Raw genomic sequence first — 26,963 nt, forward strand, 5'->3', positions numbered from 1 at the left:
CTGATTACTGCTTTGCACACTCTTGGCATTCTTTCGATGAGCTTCAAGAGGTAGTCACCTGAAATGGTTTTCCAACAGTCTTGAAGGAGTTCCCAGAGATGTTTAGCACTTGTTGGCCCCTTTGCCTTCACTCTGCGGTCCAGCTCACCCCAAACCATCTCGATTGGGTTCAGGTCCGGTGACTGTGGAGGCCAGGTCATCTGCCGCAGCACTCCATCACTCTCCTTCTTGGTCAAATAGCCCTTACACAGCCTGGAGGTGTGTTTGGGGTCATTGTCCTGTTGAAAAATAAATGATCGTCCAACTAAACGCAAACCGGATGGGATGGCATGTCGCTGCAGGATGCTGTGGTAGCCATGCTGGTTCAGTGTGCCTTCAATTTTGAATAAATCCCCAACAGTGTCACCAGCAAAACACCCCCACACCATCACACCTCCTCCTCCATGCTTCACAGTGGGAACCAGGCATGTGGAATCCATCTGTTCACCTTTTCTGCGTCTCACAAAGACACGGCGGTTGGAACCAAAGATCTCAAATTTGGACTCATCAGACCAAAGCACAGATTTCCACTGGTCTAATGTCCATTCCTTGTGTTTCTTGGCCCAGACAAATCTCTTCTGCTTGTTGCCTCTCCTTAGCAGTGGTTTCCTAGCAGCTATTTGACCATGAAGGCCTGATTGGCGCAGTCTCCTCTTAACAATTGTTCTAGAGATGGGTCTGCTGCTAGAACTCTGTGTGGCATTCATCTGGTCTCTGATCTGAGCTGCTGTTAACTTGCCATTTCTGAGGCTAGTGACTCGGATGAACTTATCCTCAGAAGCAGAGGTGACTCTTGGTCTTCCTTTCCTGGGTCGGTCCTCATGTGTGCCAGTTTCGTTGTAGCGCTTGATGGTTTTTGCGACTCCACTTGGGGACACATTTAAAGTTTTTGCAAATTTCCGGACTGACTGACCTTCATTTCTTAAAGTAATGATGGCCACTCGTTTTTCTTTAGTTAGCTGATTGGTTCTTGCCATAATATGAATTTTAACAGTTGTCCAATAGGGCTGTCGGCTGTGTATTAACCTGACTTGTGCACAACACAACTGATGGTCCCAACCCCATTGATAAAGCAAGAAATTCCACTAATTAACCCTGATAAGGCACACCTGTGAAGTGGAAACCATTTCAGGTGACTACCTCTTGAAGCTCATGGAGAGAATGCCAAGAGTGTGCAAAGCAGTAATCAGAGCAAAGGGTGGCTATTTTGAAGAAACTAGAATATAAAACATGTTTTCAGTTATTTCACCTTTTTTTGTTAAGTACATAACTCCACATGTGTTCATTCATAGTTTTGATGCCTTCAGTGAGAATCTATAATGTAAATAGTCATGAAAATAAAGAAAACGCATTGAATGAGAAGGTGTGTCCAAACTTTTGGCCTGTACTGTATATTTTTTAGCTTACTTCATTTTATCATTGTGTGTTCTCTCTGTAAGTTCTGAGATTCTTGCGGGTCCATGAACGCAGCATAGATGATCTTTCTTGCCTCTGCATCAGTTTGTGGAGTTTGAGTCCCCGGGTGGATAACTGATCAATTGATCCGATCAGCGATCAGATCACATCAATGGATGAGAGGAGCAGCTGCTGCAGAGGCAAGTGAATACAAACTTTTAGACCCAGCGAAATGAACGGTTAAGTTTCATGCACCTGTCGTTCTGCTTCTCCGTCTGTGCACAGAATATGCTCTGCGCTGCGAGAGGGTGCTGTTCTGAATAACAGAACGGTAAATATATTCCAGTAACGCTCCTACTGAACGGTCCAGCTCCAAAAAATAATATAATATATAATGGTAGGGGAAACACTGGAGTATACTTTTCACTACTGTAGTATTTCTCTAACTACTACTACATAAGTTGGATGAATATTTATATGTTTGGGGGTGAGGATTGGAGGTGAATGTGGTGTTGTATTCGGGAGTGGAGTTTCCCAGAATAAGTAATAGTTTTAAAAAAATATATATTTACAGATTTGTGGGTGTCGCAAGTACATAATTATTAAATGTTTGTAGAAAAGGGAAAGTATTTCTGTTTTAATGAATATAATAGAAAGGGACCAGGATCAGTCAGTTGATGATATAATGAAATGGTATTCCATTCAATACTTGCTGAGAAATTTTACACCAAATCACAAATGTCAACCTCATGGTGGCGCTGGAGGAAGAATCAGGGGCTCACCAAAGTCTGTGGAATTCATCTTCTGGAAGCAGTCAATATTTGTACAAAAGTTCATGGCAATCTGTTCAATAGCTGACATATTTTCATACAGACCAAAGTGGTGGATCAACCGACCAACTATGGTGTTTGGGTAAAAAAAAAAAAAAAAAAAAAAAGATAGGGAGTCCAGAGCCTGGAGATGTGTGTGGGAGTATGTGTATGTGTGCTCTGGATGCTGCTGCTTGACCTCAAGGTGTGATGGCAAGTGAGTGGAGCCAAGTGACAGAGCAGTTGAAGCTTCCGTTTCACTGTGTGTGTGTGTGTGTGTAAGTCAGGGTGGGGGTTGTATTACAGACACCTCTGCTTATTTATAGCTTCTTTTTTTCTTGATTATCTGCCGCTTCTTTCACGGTCTCTCTCTTACCCATTATTATCGCCCATCACATTTTTATCCCTCTTTCTCCTTCACTCTTTGCACTTGTTCTAACGCTCCCCTAAATGCTCTCTCTCACACACACACACACACACACACACACAGTGCATTGTGTAAGTAACTCTGTCCGGCAGTATTGACAGGAGTTGGTCAGCATGCACTTTGTCACGACTGAGAGCTCTGTCGACAAAGACCACAAAGTAAGTGGATGCACAGCATAGCGATAAAGAACCAATCACACAGGGTCTGTGTGACCCTGCATGCATGTGTGTGTGGTGCGTTTGTGTGTGGTTGTGTTTGGACAAACAGTGGTAGCTAGCAACAATGCAGTAGAGAGATAAAGACCTAATTGCACAGTATAGTTTGTAGCCCGTGTGTGTTCACATGAGTAGGTGTGAGGATAAAAATATAAGTGTGAGGAATAATGGGAGACAGGCAGGCATGTTGTGTTTGATACAATGTGTGTGTGTGTATGTTTGTGTCTAAAGCACATACAGTACAGGCCAAAAGTTTGGACACACCTTCTCATTCAATGCGTTTTCTTTATTTTCATGACTATTTACATTGTAGATTCTCACTGAAGGCATCAAAACTATGAATGAACACATGTGGAGTTATGTACTTAACAAAAAAAGGTTAAATAACTGAAAACATGTTTTATATTCTAGTTTCTTCAAAATAGCCACCCTTTGCTCTGATTACTGCGGATGAACTTATCCTCAGAAGCAGAGGTGACTCTTGGTCTTCCTTTCCTGGGTCGGTCCTCATGTGTGCCAGTTTCGTTGTAGCGCTTGATGGTTTTTGCGACTCCACTTGGGGACACATTTAAAGTTTTTGCAATTTTCCGGACTGACTGACCTTCATTTCTTAAAGTAATGATGGCCACTCGTTTTTCTTTAGTTAGCTGATTGGTTGGCTGAAAGGGTGGCTATTTTGAAGAAACTAGAATATAAAACATGTTTTCAGTTATTTCACCTTTTTTTGTTAAGTACATAACTCCACATGTGTTCATTCATAGTTTTGATGCCTTCAGTGAGAATCTACAATGTAAATAGTCATGAGAATAAAGAAAACGCACTGAATGAGAAGGTGTGTCCAAACTTTTGGCCTGTACTGTACATGGTCCTCTTTTTGTGTATTGATGTTGTGTGTTTTTTTTTATAGCTGTTTGTATTCATGGTAATCAGAGATACTGATCTCCCGTACCCTGTGTTTTGTAAGTGTCTCAGTATGTACAATGTTTGGATTAAGATTAGATAAAATGTAAATGCCACTGCTTTAAGCATCCATCTCTCTGTCCTTCTGATGACAGGACCCAGACTCACAGTCGCACAAGAGGTACAAGTTCTACATTTCAGGGAAACTGAGGACACTTGCCTTAAATCGTTTTGAAAATAAAATCTTTATTGTAGATGCAGTTTTGTTGTAGAATGGCATATATCAAAAGACTGACATGTTGACATGCGTTTGTCATGAACTGTAGAAAGGAATGGACTCCTGGGGGGAGGATTTGAAGCTCGGTTTAATTCACACCAGGCCCCGTGGGGTAATGGTGCTGAAGGGTGGTTGTCATTACTTAATCGCCTATAAGCTGGCCTATCACCATGGTTGGTTTAGCTCACAGGCTGATGCTAATATTTGCTGAGATGCATATAATTTTCCCCCACAGTGCACCCCTTAAAGGCAGCTGCATTGCTGAAGAAACAGTCTTGACTTTCTCAGTCACATCTATCAACTTTGTTTACTTAAAGGAAAACTGTGTAAGATTTAAGTAGGTTTAGTGGCATCTATTGGTGAGGACTGCATATTGCAACCAGCTGAAACTTCTCATGGTTAGATTTTCTCCAGGGTTAGGCTAATTGTTCAAGAGGTTTTTACCTGAAGCTGAATTATTTGCAGAGGTCTCTTCCTATCCAGAAGAAACAGACCAAGAGATTTAAGCCTGTAAAATACTGAATAAAGCAGTTTCACTTTAAGAAAAAGTCAGTGTTTTTCCAACACTGCTTGTCACGGAGGGGCTGCTAACTATGGTGGCCAATGCAAAAACGTGAGTGGCCCTATTTAGAACTAGTGTTAAGTTTGTCTGTTTTGGGCTACTGTCAAAACATGGCAGTGCAACATGATGATCTTTGTAGATGAGGATCCGTTCCCTATGTACATATAAAGGGCTCATTCTAAGGTAACAAAAACACAATTTTCTGGTGATAATACATTAAAGAAAACATGTCATATTTCACATCTGCCAGTATATTCCCCTATATCCCACACACTTAACCTTTAAAGCAATACTCCGACGATATGGAAGTTACGCCCTTTCCTATCATTTTCATAGTGAGACAACATGATCGATATCTTTTTTCTGTCTGTACGTCCAGTGGCTGGGTCTCAGCAGTTAGCATTGCGGCTTAGCTTAGCGAATACTATATAAGTCTATAGGGGGTCAGTAGCCTGCTCAGTAAAAGTGAACAAATAAACGTTACAGAAACCCTGAAGCTGGCATTTCTGCACGTGTATTTAAAATAAACATGTTTAAACATTAATTCGAAAAACGAAAGTCCTGTTTTAGTCGCTTTAGAAGAAGTTTGATACACGGAACTATAGTGTGTTTACGTCCTGCGCTGTGATCTGCGGAGGGATACACCGGTGAGCAGGCACAGGGACAGATGTAGCCTGTAAACAAAACTCAGTTGTTTATTTAGCCTAACGATATCTCCGGATTATAGTAGCTACAATGGACGACTTTGAACGCGATTTTGAAGAGTTTCTTGTAGCGGACACAGACCCAGAGCCATACCTGTTTGAGCTGGAGCATACAGATGAGGAACTCCAGGTGTTGGATGCTGAGCGGGCGAGAAGAGAGGCTGAATCCTCCGAAGCGGCGGAACAGCAAGGGGCCGAGGGGAGACGGAGGTCAGGGGAGGATTGGTGGTGTAGCTGCGGGGCTTGCCAACCTATGCCTACGGAGGTGGAATTATTTTGCTGCACAGAATGGGATTCGGTGCTACCATCATTGGGGAGATATATCATCAGGAGGAAAACCACCGCAGAGAGTGCATCACAAGGAGTGAAAACTTTGCAGCAATCACTAATCCTGGCGTGATTGAAACATTTTTTCATGTTCCTAAAATAAACTGGAAAAAATGCCCCAGGCCTGCAGGAGCTGATGGACAGCTTTCAGTCGAGTGAGTAATATCGCTATATAATGCACATTTTCGTCTCTTTGTTTGCTTTTACTGAGTGACCTAGTGTACCTGTCCCAGAGCCAGCTGCAGCTGTTGCTCACCGGTGTATCCCTCCGCGCAGGACGTAAACACACTATAGTTCCATGTATCAAACTTCTTCTAAAACGACTAAACAGGACTCTCGTTTTTAGAATTAATGTTTAAACATGTTTATTTTAAATACACGTGCAGAAATACCAGCTTCAGGGTTTCTGTAACATTTATTTGTACACTTTTACCATAGGCTACTGACCCCCTATAGACTTTAATTGTATTCACTAAGCTAAGCCGCAATGCTAACCACTGAGACCCAGCCACTGGACGTACAGACACAAAAAAGATATTGATCATGTTGTCTCTATATGAAAATGAAAGAGAAAGGGCGTAACTCCCAAATCGTCGGAGTATTCCTTTAAAGGGATACTTTGATGATTTTCAACCAGCTTTGTATGATAAAAATGTGGTGTGCATGTGTAAATAAACTATGGTAAACCTTCTTCCATCTTATTAGCGGGAGCAAGAGAGATGCTCAACTCTCTCTTAAACTCGGACCAAACTCAGATCGTAATGTAAAACTAGGCAGTGCTGATCCAAAATGAACGAAGGTTCTGTTACTGTGTTGCCTTTTTCTAATGAAACATATATTAGCACACTGTTAAACTGAAATTTGAGATTGTCTTTTTTTTACCAGCTGGCTACCATATTGTGTCATGTATTAAAAAAGAAAAGCTCTCATTACGTCACTCACCACCATGAGTGTTTACTGGTCCGGTGCGGGGCAGTGCATTCTGGTAGTTTTAAGTTTTCTAGCTTGTTGTGGCTAGCTCACATTTTCTGTTTGGGACAAGTAAGTTTGCCTGTTAAGGGAATACAATAAAAGCTTAATGTCAAGCCCTGCTGCTCCTCGGTGTGTCATTAGCACTTCACCATCTTTATTAGTAGCTGGAACCAGGAACCAAAGCATAAGTGTGTCCCAAATCCATACTGCATACTAATACCAAGCAAGTTTGAGTATGACAACTATTCCCCCATAATGCAATGCTCAAAGTAAATGGAAGAGCTTCTCACAGTGGGGAAAATTTTAAATAGATTGCAGATGATGACACCTTTAGAAAAAATATTTGGTAAACAAACAAACAAACAAAAAAAATTAAATCTAAAGACAGACATTTGAATGTCTTTGTGAAGTTCAATTTCAATCAATCAATCAATCAATCAATCAATCAATTTTATTTATAAAGCCCAGTATCACAAATCACAGTTTGCCTCACAGGGCTTTACAGCATATGCCATCCCTCTGTCCTTAGGACATTAGGGCATTTCAAAGTTGCAGTTTAATTGACGTCCAACGTCACACACAGTGTAAGCATTTCCTGTTGGTACAAAATGACTGACCTTGATAAGACAGTTTCACATCCATTAAAAAAAGAAAAAAAAGAAAGAAAAAGACGTCTTTTGCCATTTGAAATGTTGTGAATATCAATTTTCGAAGGGCATTACAGCCGAGCACCTCAAATACCAATCACTGAATGTGATTATTGACTGCTTGCTTAACATCTGCTATACTCTAGAAATGGCAGCCGTATCATGGAATAATATTGTGGTTAAATTGCCCATATGTTCGTCTCTCCGTCCATCTGTCTGACTCGGTGTGAAACTAAACTATGTTTCAGGTCACCGTGCAGATTGTGCCAAAGCTACGGGAAATTACACACAGCCACACCATCACACAAGCACCGACACACCGTGCTCTCTCTTTGCTGACAGAAGGGCTTGGAGAGTGGGTAATGAGAAAAGGTCCTCATGCATGAAAGCTCACATCAGCAGGCCAGACAACCCAACACACGTTCACACACACGTTCACACACACGTTCACACACACACACACACACACACACACACACACACACACACACAAAAACAAGTCCCTGATACACCTCGAATAACACTTGCTACAAAACTGATCTTAAATCTTTGCGTCCCCGGATTTTTTTTTTTTTTTTTTTTACCTGTATTGTCTCTTTTTTTTGGCCTTTTTTTTTTTTTTTGCTCTATTGCTACTTTCTAGGAAGACGGTAATGAACCTGCTGTGCTCTTCCACCCAAACACACTCACAAAAACATCTCACAAAATGCACATTGCTCATATCATTTGTCTAATGTTAGAGAGATGGACTCCTGATGCACAGTGATCTCTGGCTTTAGGAGTCCCTGATTCTTTATTTTAGGTTCTTATTGATCGGTGTTTCGTGTAACAGTTAAACACGCATCATCCTCTTTCTTGGCATCTGCAGCTCAACACAGTTTCCACAGAGACTGCAGCATCCAATTAGGAGTTTGTCCTCGTATCACCTCTGGTGCAAGGAAAGATGGAAGGAAGTATTTTAGAAAAAGTGTCTGGTCGGCAAGTCATTAAGACAAAGTGAGAGACCAGAGTAAAGATTAAAAATCAGGCTAGCCCATATAGAACTACTGAAAGATTTAGATATGTTTTCTGCAGTGATGCAGTATATATTCATACATATAAATGTCAGGTGATATGCACATCATACAGATAAGGATAATCTATTTATTTCTACTCGTAGTTTTTGTGTTTAGATCTGTGCTTTGGTGCTCCGTGTGAAAGTCACGGATGTAAACAGGAGCCTGGTGTATTTATGTAGGACTGGCAGGCTGCCTGATTGATCTGAAACCTTACACTGTGCGGGGCTGTGCCATCCTCCACACGACACACACACACACACACACACACACACACACACACACACACACACACACACACACGCAGACTCAAACACCGTAAACTTGCATACAAATGTACAGTGGCACGTGTTATTCAGATGTAAAGGCACACACTGCAGAGATGTTTTTGAGACAGAGCTGTGTGTGTGTGTGTGTGTGTGTTGAGTTTATTTTGTTAATGCATGTGTGAGAGGAAAAGTACCTCATTAAAATGTCCTAGATGAAATCCCACTTAATTATTTGAGAATGATGTTGCTTTGCAATTACAACGTTAATCTGTATAAGATTATAGAAGATATTACTTAACTTGTTTGATGTAGTCTTTGCAATCTTACTTCTTAACTTTTCTTTTAAGACTTGTATTTCCGTGTTTTAATTATGTCTTTATCTTAATTAATAATAATTAAGTTGTCATCTAAAGAAGAGGCATGGGTACACAGTCCACGGTGGTTTTCTGCACACCTTTTTGTCCTTCAGTCAAAAGGGTTGTAATAGTGAATAGTACTTGTGGGGGGACCCAATCAATTGTTTAAGGGGAAATCCAAATTTACACATCAAAATCTGTTTCCAGGTCTTGTTGAGTACTACTGCATTTGTTATGAAAGATGTATGACCCTCTTTGTTGCTCTAGAGATCTGATGAATGTCTGATAAATTGCTTCAAGTCATGTCTCTGTAGTCCACTCTTCATCTCTGCTTGAGCCTTGAGCCCACATTAGCTGCTACTAGCATAGTACACCCAAGTCTCAAACCTACTGTTGGCAGACAAGTTGCATTGTGGGGAATGTAGGGTCCCGTTTTTTAATGTGTGAAATGGTTGCATGGATTAAAAATACCTGTCTAAATCTATATGGCTCTGCTCCATCAGTCTTTTTCCTTTTTATCATTAACTGGCTACTGTGAATCAAAAACCGTTTAAAGTGCAGTGCTAAATTGGTGGAGTGGTCCTTTAAAATAATGGTTCGATATATAGTAATATATTTATTTGCTTTCTTGCTGAGAGTTAGATGAGAAGATTGATACCACTCTCATATTTGTATGGTAAATCTGAAGCTGGAGTGAATAGATGGATAGCTTAAGCCCCGTTTCCACCAAACATTTTCGGTATGGTACCTTTGGAACCGAAAGTAACCTTGAGACATGGTACCTAGACCCTAGAGTTTCCACTGCAAACTGTACCTTTAAATGTGGGCGGAGCTGTTGTCACTCACTGTATTTCCTTATTATTGGTGACACAGAGGGAAGTCTGTACCCCATTTATCGTCCAGAGAACAGGGTTGCACGCTGACATTTTCAGAACAAAATAGAACTGGCAGCAGTGAGTCTCTTTCCATGGGATATTTGAAAATAGTGGGTTTGTGCATTTAGTCCCTCTCAGGCAAGCTCAGGGGTTTAGTGTTGCATTGGCACAACGTGTGTGAGGACTGAGGATTAGAATATATGCAGTTCACATAACCCGGCTGAAATTAATACATATAAACGATTGAAGATCCACTCATTACTAATAGTGTATGTCATATAAAAACTAAAATAATGGTCAAAGTTGTAACATAGAATATTTAAGGTGTGGTAAGTTATTTTTTTCTCCGACCCTGGCTGCTGCAAGAGGCAGCAAAACATGTTTTCATTGCATATTTAGAGTTTACTAATTAAACTCTCCACGATATGACCAGTGGCTTCTGCCTTGCAGCGAGCTGCAACTCGGCCCTGAACAGAGTGACTGCCCGCTACTGACCAATCAATGGACTGCAGTTTTCATAGCTCCACCTTTTAGTACCAGATCTGTGTGCTAGGTACCAGAGGGAGTACCAAAAATGGTAACGGTTAGGAACAGTTCCATCAGTGCTATCCACAACTTTTCACAGTGGAAACGGAAAAAAAGCGCCCTGAACTGAGCCTTACTTTACCGCACTGCTTGGGGGAAATGGGGCTTTATCTTAGCACAAAGACCGAAAACACAAGAACACAAAGACTGGCTCTGTTTCAAGACAAAGTCTGCCCACTGGCCCTTTTCCACCAAAAATAGTGCACATATTCAGGAATTAAACATGGGAAAACTTGCTAAAAGTAGGCTATAGACTTCCTTCCCATTGCCAGTAGAGTAGAGCATCACAGACAGGCTGGAGAACAGGTTAGTAAACAGTAGGAAACAGCATGGAGGTAAATGAAACTGTTATGATTGTTACTTTTTTTTAGTATCTCTTGCTTATTCAGACTCTTTTTTTAAACTCATGCAGTCTAATTTGGAACTATGTTTGAGCGCTGCTTTGGCGGAGACGGATGATATTTTGTGGCACATCATCTTACTGGTAAAGGTTCTAAAATTATTTCACGTTCATGCAAGTGTTTTTGTTTCTATCACTGCCAATCACTGTTGCCAACTCCTCAGTAAGAAAAGTAGCTATTGGCTATCCTAAAAGTCGCTAGAAGTCGCTAAATGACGTCATCGCCTAATTTGCATAATTGTCCATATGCATGTAATTGTAATGGCTGCTGTAGGAGAGAGGAATAACGTCGTGGGAGAGACAAAAACTGAGAAAAACACCCTGAATATGTTTAGAACTACAAATGAACCTTCTTTCAGTGATTTATATTAGTCAAAGAAAATTTTACTTTTACATCCCGCCCTGACTGTAAACCAGGTCAGGATCAGCCAGCAGCGGTTCCGCGCATGTGCGATTCACTTGCAGTCTGGACGTGGAGGGGTTAACATCTCCTGCTCTGACTGCTGCAGGGAGGGAGGACTGGGCCGTCTGTGAGTGCTTTGGGGCGAGAGAGGAGCTCACGGCAGCATCTGCTGCTCGTTGAGAAGAATAAGAATGATACATGCTCTCACAACAGAGTCTCCAGAAGTCTTCAGTAACATCAGAAAAAGTTGCTAGATTTGTTGCTAGTCGCTTTTTTGAAAAAGAGTCGCTAGAGGGGTCTGAAAAGTCGCTAAATATAGCGACAAAGTCGCTAAGTTGGCAACACTGCTGCCAATCAGAGCCAGAGCCGATAAATACCCGTGACTACTGCAGAGTCATTTGAGCTGGGTGTGAATGCTGATTGTAACCTTTCCCATTACAATAATAAGCCAGATGTTAGCGGGTGTTAGTGGATTTCTTGTGTGGTGGAAAGGGGCTTAACTAACGAGTTATATCTTGTTTAGCAGGGAGCAGAAACCTCCTGATCTGCTAGTTGCCTGGCAACTGCTCCCAGACAAAATTAATAAGCTTACATCCCAAATGTCAGAACTCTTCCTTTACTTCAGCTATCTCATACATATTGTAAAAAATATTCTCTTGAACTTCTCAAAGGACAGCAAATTTAGATTTTCCAAACAACGGTAGCACTGCCCATGTGGGCTTGATACAATGGCTACAGACTGAAAACTGGAGGCATAACCTCATTCAAATCAGAAAATGTGTTTGTTTCAAGATGTGGACTAGTGACTGGCGGTGGGGCATGCATGTCGTAGGCAGGAAGGTCAAACAGTAATTCCCCTCATCATAGAGATTAGTGGGTGGTGCGCCCATCGACTAATTTTTGTGGTGTGTCAGGTGGTGTCAGGAGGGCAGAGCAGAACTGGACAAATGTACTGAGTTGATAGAGATGGATGAAAATGTTTGAAGATGTGTTACAAGAGGGGGCCTGGTTCGATCCTCAGTCCTTTCTGTGCAGAGGTCTACGTGTGGGGATGATGTCTATCTGAATTGCCTTACCGTGTTGCCCCAACCTGTATCTGTGCGACTATGTCAGGCAGTTGCTTTCTGGTGTCCTGTCTGTTGTTCTTGGCTGCCCATCGCTCTGTCAACTCTCTCTGTTTGACTTTGCCTGATTCATCCATCTGTCCATCTGTACTTTCTGTCTGCCTGACTAACTGTCTAACTGTGAGTCTGTCTCTCGCTGTGTCCTTGTGTTAGCTGCAGTGAAAGACAGCGTGACATTTAAGACAGCAGGACGGGTTGCTGCTAGCACTGTGTGCCTAAATGTCAGCTTAGCCTACTAGTTATGGCCCCTCGGCTCCCTCCCCCTTGTCCTGCTCAATCTTTTGTGTTTTTGTTGTACCCCTCCATCATTCACCTGTGTTTCCCTCTAACCCCTCATCCCTATTCTTCCAAAACCTTCTACCTCTCTCAGTTACCTAACTGTTCTAATATACCTCAGAAACATCCCTGATGCCCATGTGATCTTACTGTAATAACTTTTTATTTACATTTCTGTAGGTTATGTAGAGACTTACATCGTGGAAGACACCCATAAGTCAGCACAAACTCGATTTACTGTAAAATTATATTTGGATAGGAGTTTATCATGTGTAGGATGATACATAAACCAACACACTGTTGGAGGGATAAATTGGTAGAATAGCCAATCTTATTGTAAAAGCACAAAAATGAAAATCTTGTAAACAGGTTCCTAAGCTCAACGTAAACTATCTAGCTAACTAAAATTAACTAAAATCCAAACCTTAACCCATTAATGGATTATCTAGAAGCCTTACAGGCTTTCCCTCAGGTTTTTATTTCAGGATGTCTTCCTCCAGCATGCTTGCTAAAAATGTTGGCTAATTCTAAATAGCTAGCAATGCTAATGATTGCTATCTACCTAGCTAACTAATAATCATAGATTTCTAGGTATAGTTAGATACCGGACCCCAAGATGGGGCCTATTCATCACAATGGAGTTGCTCACTTGGCATATATGCAAAAAGCATTTTCTAGCTTACAGGTTTACTTCCGTGGTTTGTGGCCCACTGAATACGCGCAGTAGTGTTTCTTATGCTGGCTGCACTCCGCTCATAGACTCTACATTGTTATGCCATCACTGATTCTAAAAATAGCTTTTCTCGGCTCAAGACATGTTTTACAAATATAAAACTTTCATGGATCAAAAATTCACAATTGAAAGAGTCATAATTGACATTGTTTATTGTTTGAGGTATCCTGTTTTAGAGATGTCTCTTTTGCAAAGATGGTCTATGGGGAAAATACTTTTTGGGCCATGGGGGATTTTTTTCACTGCAGTACCACAATTGGCCACTGGTAAAAATTAGAGGCAAAACTGAATGGCATCCCTGGGGGCCTGCTAATAATGCAAGCAAGCTGTTAAAACTATAGTACTGCAGTATAGTATAGTACCCCCTTTCTTAGGTAGGCTCAAGAATGCAGCGATCCAGATGAAAAATCCATTCACCATAGCACAGACATTCATCATCTTACCAGGGGAACACATCTTTACATATGTTGATTTACGTGACAGTTGATCACAGGAAGGAAAGCAAAATATCAGAACATCTAGTACACTTTCCTATACACCCACACACACACACACACACACACACACACACACAGACACACACACACACACACACTTATTTCTGACTCTGCCTGTGTTTTATTGTTTCTTGTGTGATGATATGCATATGCCTGTATAATGAGCATGAAAGGGGGCTGTTATGTCTGTGCACAAAAGCAATGCCAAACCTGATTGACTCATTGACAAATGCCTGTACCTTTGTGTGTGTTTAGGATCATCCACGAGGACGGTTTCTCTGGCGACGACGTAAAGCAGTACAAGCCTGTTGTTTACAGCAACACCATCCAATCTCTGGCTGCCATCGTCCGTGCCATGGATACACTGGGCCTGGAGTATGGAGACAAAGAACGGAAGGTCAGCACTCATTCCCAGTGTTCGCACACACACTTTCCAAACATGCCCACCAGACACATGCAATGGAATCGCATACACACACAGTGACATTTGAGCTTAATTTTTCAAATACTATCACCAAATGCGTGTAGTGTATGATGACATGCAGTCACACTGAAATGTAGCACAGAAACAAGACCGCCACAGATGGAAGTGTCTCAAGATTGTTTATATTCTCAAGTCCAAAACTGTGAAATGAACATGGCTTAATGAAAATATCATTCAACATAAAGCACTGAGCTAATGCTCTGAATGCTGGGCCTCCACTCCTAAATGCAGCAAGTAGCCACTGGAAGAATGATGATGAGATGTGATGCAGTTCAGGGAGAGGGCACCGTGTGCCTTACACAGACTTACTGTCTTTCAGCCAAAGCACCAGGAGTCCAGCTCTTGTATCGGACCTGATAAAGTATCTCTGAGCAAGACACCGATCTCCACCAACTTTAGGTCCTTGCTCTGACCTCTTGGTAAAAATATGTGGCTGTGTGACGATTGAAACAATATCACATTATTTGATTGGTTCACTGTGGTTGTAGCGAATCTGTCATGATCAACACTGTTGTTACCGTGCATGTTAGCTTGACCCTGTGCACAGTGACTCTATGCTTGGTAAACAAGCACAATAACAATGCAATGTGGAAGATGTTGTTAATGTCACAGCTTCATAAAGCGGCAGTTACAGCACCTTTTTTTTTGGAGAGCTGAAGAATGGTGAGAAATCTTCACATTGGCATTTTCTACCCACACTGATAAAGAAGTGCACAGAATGTTATTTATGCATTAAACTTAAACTCCTTGCTTACCACATGTAGGACTTTGTAGGATTTTCTTTTCAGTAATTTGCTAACGGATTTGATATAATAATCTATCAAAAGACCTTCTGGAGCAGCACTATAGCAACATATGTGAGACACACTCGCAGTCACCTTGCCAAAGGCTCAAAGTCAGCACATGATCCAGTGACTATGGCAGATTTGTGTTAATGGTTAATGCACACCTTTCCCATGCAGTTGCAGTGTAAACAGTTTAGACTGGTTGAATGTGTCTATTCAGCAGTGTGCAGCTGTGTCTGTTTCAGCAGCGTAGCACACATTATTCTCTCAGCTGGAGGTGGATGATCAGAGAAGATCAGAGGTGAAATCAGCTCACCTGTGTTTTTGTTTTTGGGCATCACCCGAAACAAGCACTTGCCATCAATTCTCGGGTAAAAATTACAATCCACAGCAGTAACAGCAACATTTTAATTGTTTGCAGATGACTTATAGAGCATTTTGTGAGAATCTAAGTTGGGATAGAAGAAGAACTGCAGTTATGATGAAATTTTCTTTTTATTTTAGTTTTGAAGGTTAAAGAGACAATTCGACCCAAAATCAAAATTTTCCTCTTACCTGTAGGGCTAAATTCTTTTAGTATTGAGTTACAGAGTGTTGGAGATGTCTGCCTTCTCTTGCATATAATGGAACTAGGTGGCACTCAGCCTTTTAAAGCACACTACACACACCTGCCAACTGTATCACCGCACAGAAGGAAGCACGCATCTAATGCTAGCTCACCTGGCACCTCTGAGCTAACTAACGTCACAGCTCAGCAGAGGAGGACACCAGTAATGTTTACGTCTCATGCTGTCACAAGCATGAGCCTCTTGTCCGTGGGTAGATGCACACTTCCCTCAGTGTGCTGATGGAGTCGGTGGGTGTTGATCAGTAGAAAGAAGCTTGCCATCACCCTTTTTTAAATGTATTTATTAAACCGTCTACACCAGCACTGATTTGGGGCCTAATGTAAAAGGCTGCCAAATAACCCTGTCATGCTTGTGCCATCATGCCAATCTAAGTTAGTCCTGCTTCTAAGTCCTCTAAATCCTAAAGCACACAAGTTCAATATATGATACGCTAATTGAGGATTATGAGTCTAATCCACAGACGAGCATCAGTTCTGTCTCAATGCTGAGCAATGGGAGGAGGTTAATTAGAGATGTAAGGACCGTGAAGACCCAGTGTTGCATTATACTAACCTCTCCTGGCCTGTGCTGCAGTTTTAGGTCTCATAATTTTCATGGTTCAAGCCATTGGAGTTGTCAAGATTTGAGTTAGTGATACCTTTGTGCCCTGTTTTTACTGCAGAGTATGGTGGGAGCTCCAAATGGATTACAGTGTAAATAGACTTTGCCAAAAACTGCAGACTGACTGACAAGTCTGGAATGGTGCATTCAAATACAATCAGTACTCGACCTTTCTAATTAAATGTGTGCTGTACACCAGTTACAAGCCCATATGGTGGCTCTTAAATGCAATGCTGCTGGGACAAGTGTTGGATGCCAGAGCTTTCCATCATCACATGACAACCCCCCTCCCTGTGGGAAATAGTGGATTATGTGCAACAGATGGTATATTTAACACCTATTGATTTTATTTATAGATATAGTCTGTATTAGTTTTGAAAAACCTTCTGTGACCCTGTCTACATATAAAGCAACCTCACGTGGGTTATTGACAGCAGCAAATTTAGAAGTGTTGCTCTTAGGGCTGACGCCTTCTGGTTGGTGTGTCGATATGCTCTTGTCTGACCATATTCCCACTGGTCAAACAATCACTGTTGTTACTGTCATAAGGCCTTGTGTTCACCAAAAACATTTTTTTTCCAGCTGAAAGTACCAGGCGCTCTTCTAAAAATGCCCAGCCTGAAGAGTTAGAGCGCTTTGAAGGCTCAGACGCTTTGGTTGCCTCTGGTCTCACCCCTTCTCCACTGTGATTGGAGGGCTGCGTAAAAAGTGACTGTTACAAGTGTAGCTTTTTACCCAAAGTTTTTGTACCCTTGATCCCTCGAAGTCCAGAAAATAATGCTAAACCTGCTGCACTAAGCACAGAATAGACGCTCAGTGCCCTGTCATGCTGCTGGCATTTATAACATGGTGTAAACATGCGGCATTCCCATCGCAAGAATTAAAAAAAATATGGTGGACAAAGGAAAAACACTTTACAGTTGGTTGGAGAGTAAGTAGAATTTCAGTCAACCAAGATGTTAGTGAGTAGTGACGTTGTGGACAAAAATATGTTGTTGATGATGATAGGGATTAATGGTGTAATAATGGCGATGATGATGATAATGACAGGCTAATAATGCTTTAGTGAGTCCTGTGTTGACCTAATTAGACAACTCTGGTTCAGACCGGCCTCTAACTCGTCCTGCTACTGGTCACAGGATTGTCCTTGGTAGAAAGCTTGAATGCGAGTGAAATATGCTTTGAATTTCTCTGTTGTTTTTTTTCCTTCTCTCTCTCTTCCTCTCTCTCTGTCTCTCTGTCTGTCTGTCTGTCTCTCTCTCTCTCTCTCTCTCTCTCTCAGACACACACACATACACACACACAAGTACACACCCACACTAACAGACACGTGTCATTGGCCTTAACCTTATCCAAAGGCACAGTATATTTTTAATCACAAAGAAGCAATTGATACTCAGAGGGTTGAAACAACAATACACCTATTGATTAGGATATGATATCTTTGTGTGTGTGTGTGTGTGTGTGTGTGTGTGTGTGTGTTTAATATTGCATTTCTAATCAGAGGTGAAGGGAAGGGCCTGAGGCATGATGGATTATTATCGCCATAAAATTATTTAGGCAAAAAGACAGTGTGTGTCTGTTTTTTTTTTGTGTGTTTTTTTTATGTAGTCATAAGTGATGTGTCAGAGGTTATGCGCCTTGAAAAAACTTCCTCCTTCTCCTTTCCTCCCTTTTTCTGACGTTATCACTCATTTTTTGAACAACTAAACATAATTTAGTTATAATAATAATAATAATAATAATAATAATAATAATGATAATAATAATAATAATGGTAACATTTTACTCAGTGTTTGGTATTAAGAGAAACGACTGTGCTATTGTGCAGTTGAACAACACTGTGGTATTGTGACTGACTAAGGCTTGTTCTGGAAAATTGAACACCTGCTGCCATGGTCAATATCACACAAAACCAATGTATACCCTTTTATTAATAAACATATTAAATTGATGTTGAGGGAGCACTTGTATAAAATAAAGCATTAAAGCCTTTAAATCTTTTAACCGTGTTAAAGGAGCAACCAAATAATTTGAAACGCATTTGGCAACAGTTATATTTTAGTTATAATATATTCTGATATATACTAGTTTTTGGCTCAGCAATTTGGCAGGTGATTAAGGTTAACTCTATTCTTATGAGTCAATTTAAACAAGCTGAGATAAAAACAAATTTAGTGTAACAATTTGTTACGATTTACAGCAGGTAACAAATTAAAATATGCCTGAAGAGTGACAGTGAAGGATGACAGAAGGGTGTCTGAAGAAAATATAAGTGTTAAAAAAGAGAGAAGTATTGTGGTTTATATGAAAGCTGAAAAGCATGAGAAGAAAAGAGGAAGGAAAGGAGATTATTTAAGAGAGAATGTGACAGTGGACAAGAAACAGAGAACGGACTGCGTTGTGTTTACGCTATATCTGACTTCCCCTTAAAGTAACCAGAGGACTTTGAGATGTTCTCCTCACGTCTATAAAGGACCAGGAGTATTGCTTCTACTCATGCATTTAACAAATTCTACGTCTTTTGCAATCAGCTGTGGATGATGCTAATCTTTAATGAAGAATGTGTGAAAATTTCCAAGCCATTTTTTAAGTTGGTAAATTGTAGTAACTTGGTAAGTTGTAGTAACTCCCACTCTTCTTGCATCTTCTTGCCACTTTGGTTGCCTTCTCTCTTTATGTCTCTCTGTTGCCCTTTCATCTTCTCTTACAGTCCCAAATATTTAACTCCACCTGTCCTACTGTTTTTTTGTCCTTTAGCTTGGTCTCACCTCGTCTTCTGATAACACTCTCTACATCTGTTTCTACAGCCTTGACTAGTTGCTTTGGCAACCCAGTGTTTTGCCTTGCTCTCAACACATTCCTCAAGCCCATGCGCAAGGACGATGTGACACACACGTACACATAACACACACTCTCACACATAACACACACTCTCACACAGTGATAGTGGGCTTGAAATAGACTGCTGTTGTCACTCCTGTATGAATCTTCAAGCAGATTTCACTCAGGTTTTAAAGAAGTTGTTGCTGCCATAGAGATTTTGAATAACTGTTAAACCTCCATGGTCCTAGTAAACCAAATGCAGTATTTTCTTTTTTTCCCTTCATTTTGGTCAGATTCTGAGTGACTTTCATTATTGTTAATTGACCGTTTGCTTAACCTCATCACTGAGCTGCAATTTTCGATTAGCTTGGCAACTGTAACTTGGTCCAGTAAGCCTGTCAAATTTCAGATTTCTCTGCATGGTGAAGCTGTCTGCATGCGGCTGGGAGTGATACTTCACATACAAAGAGTTAAGATGGTAGCCTCTCCAAAACAAGAATATACTTGAGCAAGTTTGAATGAAATGGATTTAACAATGTGTTTATCTGTTTTAATGTAAGCTTAAGTTTGTTAGTAGGTGCAGGTCTTGGATGCTAGGGATGTTCTTTTCAATGGACTTGGCCTTTCACAATAATTACGTTATGGACTTGTCCTATGGTATATAGACATGACCTCATTCTGCTGACCTTGGTATTGCCTGTTGTGTTAACGTGTGTGTTTGTCTACATAAGAATGTCGCCAACATTGTAGCCAACATGATGCTAGCATAAACAGCAGGACTTTACCAACGTTTATAAGACTCCAATGCAGCATTTCTCCCTTTTGTATGTTCTCTCCACCCAGCCCACTTGCCCAAGTCTGAAGAAAAATAAAAGGCGACGCAGTGTAGCTTACTGTAGCCTGCGTCTGCACTTTAGGAGTGGAAGAGGCACAGTCCTTATAGTTGTTAGCTTGCCAAACCCTGGCAACGAGCCCAAAAGTCTGTTGTATGTAGTTTTACCCCACAACAACTTCAACCTCCACTCCATTAGTCAACCACCAAACCACCCGGCCCCTATGCTGTCCATCCCTGGTAGCCGACTGCAGCAAATTATGGAGGTCATTGTGGTATTACTGGAACTTCAGTATGCCTGCCTAATTAACGGTTGTTAATTAGTTTTTTAAAATCTGTTCAATCTATTTTCACATTCCAATATCTGAATATTTTTAGGAACTAAAAGTTTATTGCTCTTTGAAAGGTTGTATTTGCATTATTATGCTGTAATATTTTCATTATATCAGTGCCATCAAATGGTCTCAAAATGACAATAATATTGTTTATCGCAATAATTTTTTGGGACAATGTATCGTCCAACATAAGTAGTTATTGTGACTGGCCCACCAAGTAGTAAAGCTAATGTTAACTTAATTAGCTAGCTGATAAAGTCTGCTGGCTACAGCCACAAAAAACAGCTGCTTTTGTCTAAAATCGAGAGCACATTGTTTCGAAAATTGTTAAGAATTTTGAGAGACAGATCTGCCTCTGTTATTGTTGTTGACTGCATATGTACTGTGTACAGGCATAGCAACTAGGGGAGTAACTAAGGGGAGCAGGGCAGTTAATGTCATCTCGAAAAGTAAAGGTCTTGTCAAATTTGTTAAAACTTTTAAAGAAAATCCTGAACAGTTTCTCTTGATTTGCTTTGACTTGTATGTATGTACACAAATTCTGTTTTATTTATTTTGTTGTGCACTGGCTGCCGCCTGTTCTGATTTGTTAATGTTGTTTTTTTGTCTGCCCCTTCTAGCCCGGGGAGGGGTCAAAAGGAATAAATGAAATGAAATGAAATGAAGGGCTCATACATAATCAAGAAAGATAAGGCTTTAAATATGAATCAAATTTTATTGAACATTTTAAACATGTATGTATAGTCAATTTATTTACATATTTCTCAAGATAAACACTGTAATACCAGTTCTGTATATTGGTGAAAAGCAAATACTGGCAGATAAATCAGCGTGCTGATAGATTTCTCCAACATTATCTTTACACGATTATAAATTGTCAAGGCACCCAGCTGAGCTTTCTTTCACCTCGACTGTTATGGTTATACAAAAGTGCAATTAAATCCATAGTACTGACTCTGAATAGCTTCAGTAGATCTTAAGAGTGAGCCTAGAGCAATAGCAGAGACTTATTTATTTATTTATTTTTTCTTTTGAATGTGTGTGCCAGTGTGTACATTACTGATGCATTGGCCTTAGGCTCCATTTTCTCTACACTAATTGCTTCAATGCATCCACATAATTCTTCTGGTGAAAATTCACCAGCCTTGCATTATGTGTGCGCATGCATGCACAACCGTATTTGTTAAATGCCCATAGACCTGCTTGTAGAAATAAATGAAATTGGAGACAGAATCGCACCAGTGGTAGACAAACACACACACACACAGAAACACGTACTGTACATAAAGCAGATGCTGGAGATGGTCCAGAAGTCCTGTCATTATCACATTTCTCATTGCCATCTTTGTAAATAACAGCTAAGACAGAAAAGATGGGAGACCAAGCCTTGTGAGCACAACGATCAACAGTATTCTAATTTGTCTGATCCAAATGCTTCATCTCTCTCCTCTCATCATTACAGTTGTTATTGCGGAATCTTATACACAATTTTAAGATATAAGCACTGAGGAAGAGAAGGAAATTAAGGCCGCAGCTGCTATTCGACTGCAGCGTGTACATGCACGCACGTACACAACAGCTAACATCAGAAAAACACTTTGTGTCTCGATGGACTCTTGAAGCGAGGGAGGAGGGGAGGACAAGTGGGAGATGGAATGAACAGAGGGATGAGATGAAGGGACAGACAGAGCAAGAGAGAGGGAGCTGGCAGACAAGTTGCTGCCTGTTGTTGTGGAAACCAGCTAGTTATCCTCATGGGTTAGTGTGTGTGTGTGTGTGTGTGTGAGTTAGTTCTTAGATGTGGGTATGTGAACAACGCCCCTCTGATGATAATGTTCCCTCTGCTCGTTAAAGAATAAAACAACCCGCACATGGGCACACTCACGTGTAGTTTAAAGTGAAGGTAAGTCTCCTCTATAGGCTCCTTCACTTATTCTGGCTTTGGAAGTGTGTAGTATCCAAACCTTTAGGTGAGCACTCCACACATGCACCTTTTTTTTTTGTTTATAATGTTACACAACTTCTTTTAGCCAAATATTACAGTCCCTGGCTATGCACTGACTGAACAATACAATTCTTGTGGCAGAGCAAGCAGGCAGTGTAGAGTTTTATCTGGGCACATTGTTTAACGCAAACATTTAGCAACTGCATTTAGAAGGAAATATTCATTCAGAGCTTAAAGGATAAGCCTGGTGATATTCTATATCTTGTCAACAAATCCCAGGAAAAGATTGTGCCTAATAACAAGTATTGTCTTTGTATCCAAAGCCTGAAATAAATATATATATATATCTATATATATGTGTGTGTATATATATATATATATATACACACATATATATGTGTGTGTGTGTGTATATATATATATATATATATATATATATATATATATATATATATGTATCATAAAGCTCCATTCTTTGTCCAGAAACTATTAAAAACACATCAGTAGGCGACTCTGTTGCAGTGACACGTTTCTTTCTAACAATGAACACGGGCACTGTAGTTTATTTTGACTCAGTCCTTCATACAGCGTCATGCTTCTGTAAATACTCACTAGAGCATAATATTCGTATTAATACACAGCTCAAAATAGTACTGGACAAATACCCTGTTTCCTCCACCTTCAAGCGACAGTTACTGAAAAATCCAGTGCCTAGGTGTTCTAAGTCTTCAGCCTGTCAGATATAATTATAAAGTACAGTATATATTTAGATATATGACTTTCAGCTGGATTTAATGGCCTTTGGGCTGAGAGCCACAGAGAGGTTGGGCGAGTTAGAAAGTTTTGACAGACCAACGTTGTTGGTTTTGTTCTGGAGCTGCAACAATGAGTAAAGTTAAATGATTAGTTGATTATCATGGAGTATAATTCTTAACAATTTTGATAATAAGTTAATCATCAGTTATTTTAATCTATTTAAAGTCATTTGTCAGGCAACTTTGATGAAGATTTCTCTATTTAAATTATGCAAAATTAAATATCTTTTAGTTTTGGACTGTGTCAGAGTAAGTAAGTTGAAGATATCAAAGTCAAAACACAATGACATGTCACTAAACACTGGAAACAGTGAAATGTTGTCTATTGTTAAATTTGGTGTTTTCTGAATTGTTGTGTTTTCTGACGTGTTTTGTGACATGACGTCTTGTCATGCTTTTGAAGATGATGGCAATGGCTGCGCAAAACTATTGGCTTTCAAATGTTTCTTGATTATCTATTGATTCTGCAACTTGAATACATCATCTCTTTGTTTGTTTTGTTTTTTTGGTTTGATTTGGCAACTACTGTTTGGTGCAGTTATATGTTTTTGATTGCAATCATATGATCCATCCCTGATTTCATGGGCAGATTTTTGCAGATAAGACTGATGGGCATTGTTGTGTTTAATGCTGTTCAACATACCAAAGGAATAGAAAAAGATTATTTCTCATCAACAAACTTAATCTAGTTTTTGGTTAAATTATCCAGGAGGGTGGTGGCTAGTGGTGATGTTTACAGCAAGATTTAAAAAATTAAAATGCAACTTCTCAGTGCTAAAAATAATTCCAGAACCAGCCGCTCCTCCTAATTTGCTGCTCTGTTGTGGACTGACCCGAAAAACGTGTTTGACCCATTTATTTTGTATAGTAACACACAGTTTGAGAAGGGACGCCTATTTTCCATTATACTGACTTACATTTTAAGACTGTAAGGAACTAACAGGTCATCCCCAGCTGGATATGGATGACTCATTTATAAAGAGATAAAAGACTCAGATTGATGATGCTGCATGTGACTGCCAGTCTCAGCATGGCTTTTTCATCGCAACAGGGCATGACTGTACTACACTACATCAGGCTATAACATGTGTGTCCGCTGTATAAATGTGCAAGTGTTTGTGTGCCCAAACCTGTGACACGCACACACGGCTATTGATCAGAATATAAAGCTTTGAATCGGCTCTTGTGTGTGTGTCATTATAGATTCTTTCCAACCAGGTTAAGAAGGTCATTGTATGGACAGAACCTCCTGTACACACAGTCACATACAAATGTTTGAAGTTTTTGTGTGTTTCTGTGTGTTGTTGAGAGGAGTGTGTGTGTGTGTGTGTGTGTGTGTGTGTGAAGTGTGTGTCAGTCTGCCACCTTCCTGCAGTGCTGAGCTCCCTTTGATTTTCGTTCCCTCCCTCTCTGCTCCCTCCCCTCCTTCTCTTTTGTTATTTTCAGCATCCTCCCTTTGTCTCTCCCCTTCTCGCATCCTCTCTCCATTCAGTCCTCTCTGCCTGTCTCTCCTCATCACTCCTTTCGTCATATCATTGTTTCACCTTTTTTCCTCTCATGTCCTTCGTCTTCTTCTCAATCACCCTCCTCCCTTCTTTTCCCTATTATATTTATCTCCTCTCATCAGCTCTCCTTCCATCTCTTGCTTAATCCTGTCACAGGAGCAGTCTGTGTTTCCTTGTAGCCTTGCACTCACCAATCCATTCTGTTCATCCAGTCGAATCCAATAGATCAATAAGATAAGAGCTAAAGCACCTGATTGGCTGGTCAAGTCAATTCATCAAGACATCAGATCTTTAATCCCCCCCCCCAGTGAGAGGTCATTAGTCTGTGGGTTTCTGCAGCTGGCTAATTAACACACAGGCACACTGTGGATTTTAGGCCAGCTGTGTGTGGATGTGTGTATGCTGAACATGTGATTGTGTGCAGGGAGAGACACAGAGAGATAAATATAGTAAATCAGAGAGAGAGAGAGAACAGAGAGAAAGAGTCTGCCTCATGAAAGTGAGATTGTCACAGCAGAGAAATGAACCGTATCCTAGCAACAGAAAGGACCATGATTCCGTACCTGAGATTTGGGGAGTGAGCGGGGTTTTTTTCTGCATCTTTGTGCCGTGTGTTATAGGTTAATTTTTTTGAGATGTTGAGATGTTGCAGTACATCCTCTATTATTTATAATTCAGTGTTTCTCCTCAGCTGAGTGCTTTTGGGGGGGGGGGGGGGGGGGGGGGGGCACTGCTAACCCAATTAATTACAAGTTACAAGTTTCATCACTAGAGTTGGGTTGATTTCTGTACAAGCTTGAACCAGTTTGATTTTATGCAGAACGGCTCAAGTGACATTTGTCATTATATTCTGGCAGATTAAAAAGTAGCCTACATGAGCAACCTCAGCTGACGTGTATTGCATTAGTAATAAGCAACATGACAATGTAATTAACATAAGTAAATAGTAGAAGTGGGAGGGGGAAGAGTGGCTCTTGTTGTGTTTGTTTAGTAGAACGTTCATGTGTTTTTTGGGATGACAAGAACAGACATGGCAGAGTCTCTAAAGAAAACTAAAACCGTGCCAATATGGCATCATTTTGGATTTAAAGCTCATTAAAGACATGTCCTTAAAGGTTGTGGGCAGCGCTACCCTTTTGAGCTGAACTTTTCTTGAACACCCGTGTTTGTTTTTTGTAAATTCCTGTCGCTTGCCTGAAAGTGCCGCCATGGATGAGGAAAGGCTAATTCATTACATTGAAATTAGGAATAATGTACATAATTCCTTTAAATTTCACTGCAAAAACCTAAGTTAGTTGGAAACTGGCTGGAGGGGAATTGCCAGGTAGCTTAAAGCTAAATGACCATCACTAAAAACGTCTTACGTGATTTTGGTTATATTCTATGCAGTTTCCAGTAAATATCACAATATAAAACTTTGTTTTCTGTTTCAAAAAGTTACAGATGTAAGAAGATAGCAATTTGGATAGTCACCCATCTTTTAAGTGGTTATGTCTCCAGTCTGATCTTGAGCGCACAGCTGATAGCTATTTTGTTTGTTTACATGAAGTAACAGAAGTGCATATTGAAGGGATTTAATGTGGATTGAAAGCTCCGATGTTGCACAATGCAACATGATAGTCTGAGGCTCTTTTGCTATTGGGGGGTGATTATGTTCCACTCAGGAGAGGTTGCTGAGTCAAGTGTAGCACCTGGTAAAATTCGGTATACCAGTCCAGTCCCATCCAGATCTTAATATCAAACTGGTTTGATAATTTTTACACCAACCCAACCCTATTAATCACAATATTATTACAACTGATTAAACTGACTCCACTAACACACACAAAACATGTAATAAAAGTATCAAATTCTGCTCTATAATAACTGCCAAGGTTCATAGACAAAATAGTAGTTTGTTGCTAGTCACCATTACTAGCTTAAGCCTATGGCATTTTAATTTGCATGAATTAGCTGAGTGGCAAGTGGACTTTTCCTCAAATTACATGTATTTATACTTTTTTGATGCTGGTCAACATCTGTCCATCTTTGTTATTTGGGAACATAGAATGAATAAAATATTTTTCTTTCATTTGCTTGTTTCTTTCTTTATTTCTTTCTTTGCCTTGGGGATGAGGGCAGGACAATGGTAGGAGAAACACTGTGTGTAGATGTACAGTCAACACACAGTTTTTTTAGTATTCATAGAGGAAGAGATCCACAAATCCACAAATCCACAAATATTGAGTTTCACTCGGATACTGGAAGCTGTCCAGTACAGTGACAGCACTCTACTGTTGGCTGCACTGAAGCATCATGGTTCGGTTCAGTAGCTTGTTTGACTGTCAGCCTTTGGTGTGTATCTGAGGACCAGCTGGGAC

General features: G+C 40.4%; 1 protein-coding gene across 2 annotated transcripts in view; it reads left to right on the forward strand.

Moving 5' to 3' along the window:
- Positions 1 to 26,963, forward strand: part of LOC117262875 (guanine nucleotide-binding protein G(o) subunit alpha) — a 145,959-nt gene that overhangs the window by 21,286 nt on the left and 97,710 nt on the right. For both annotated transcript variants that reach the window (XM_033636057.2, XM_033636058.2), the window contains exon 3: positions 14,103 to 14,244. In XM_033636057.2, the coding sequence (XP_033491948.1) occupies positions 14,103 to 14,244 (142 nt within the window). The remainder of the gene's footprint in view (positions 1 to 14,102; positions 14,245 to 26,963) is intronic.

Source organism: Epinephelus lanceolatus, chromosome 5 (genome assembly GCF_041903045.1).
Source record: "Epinephelus lanceolatus isolate andai-2023 chromosome 5, ASM4190304v1, whole genome shotgun sequence".
In the NCBI taxonomy this organism is placed as follows: Eukaryota; Metazoa; Chordata; class Actinopteri; order Perciformes; family Serranidae; genus Epinephelus; species Epinephelus lanceolatus.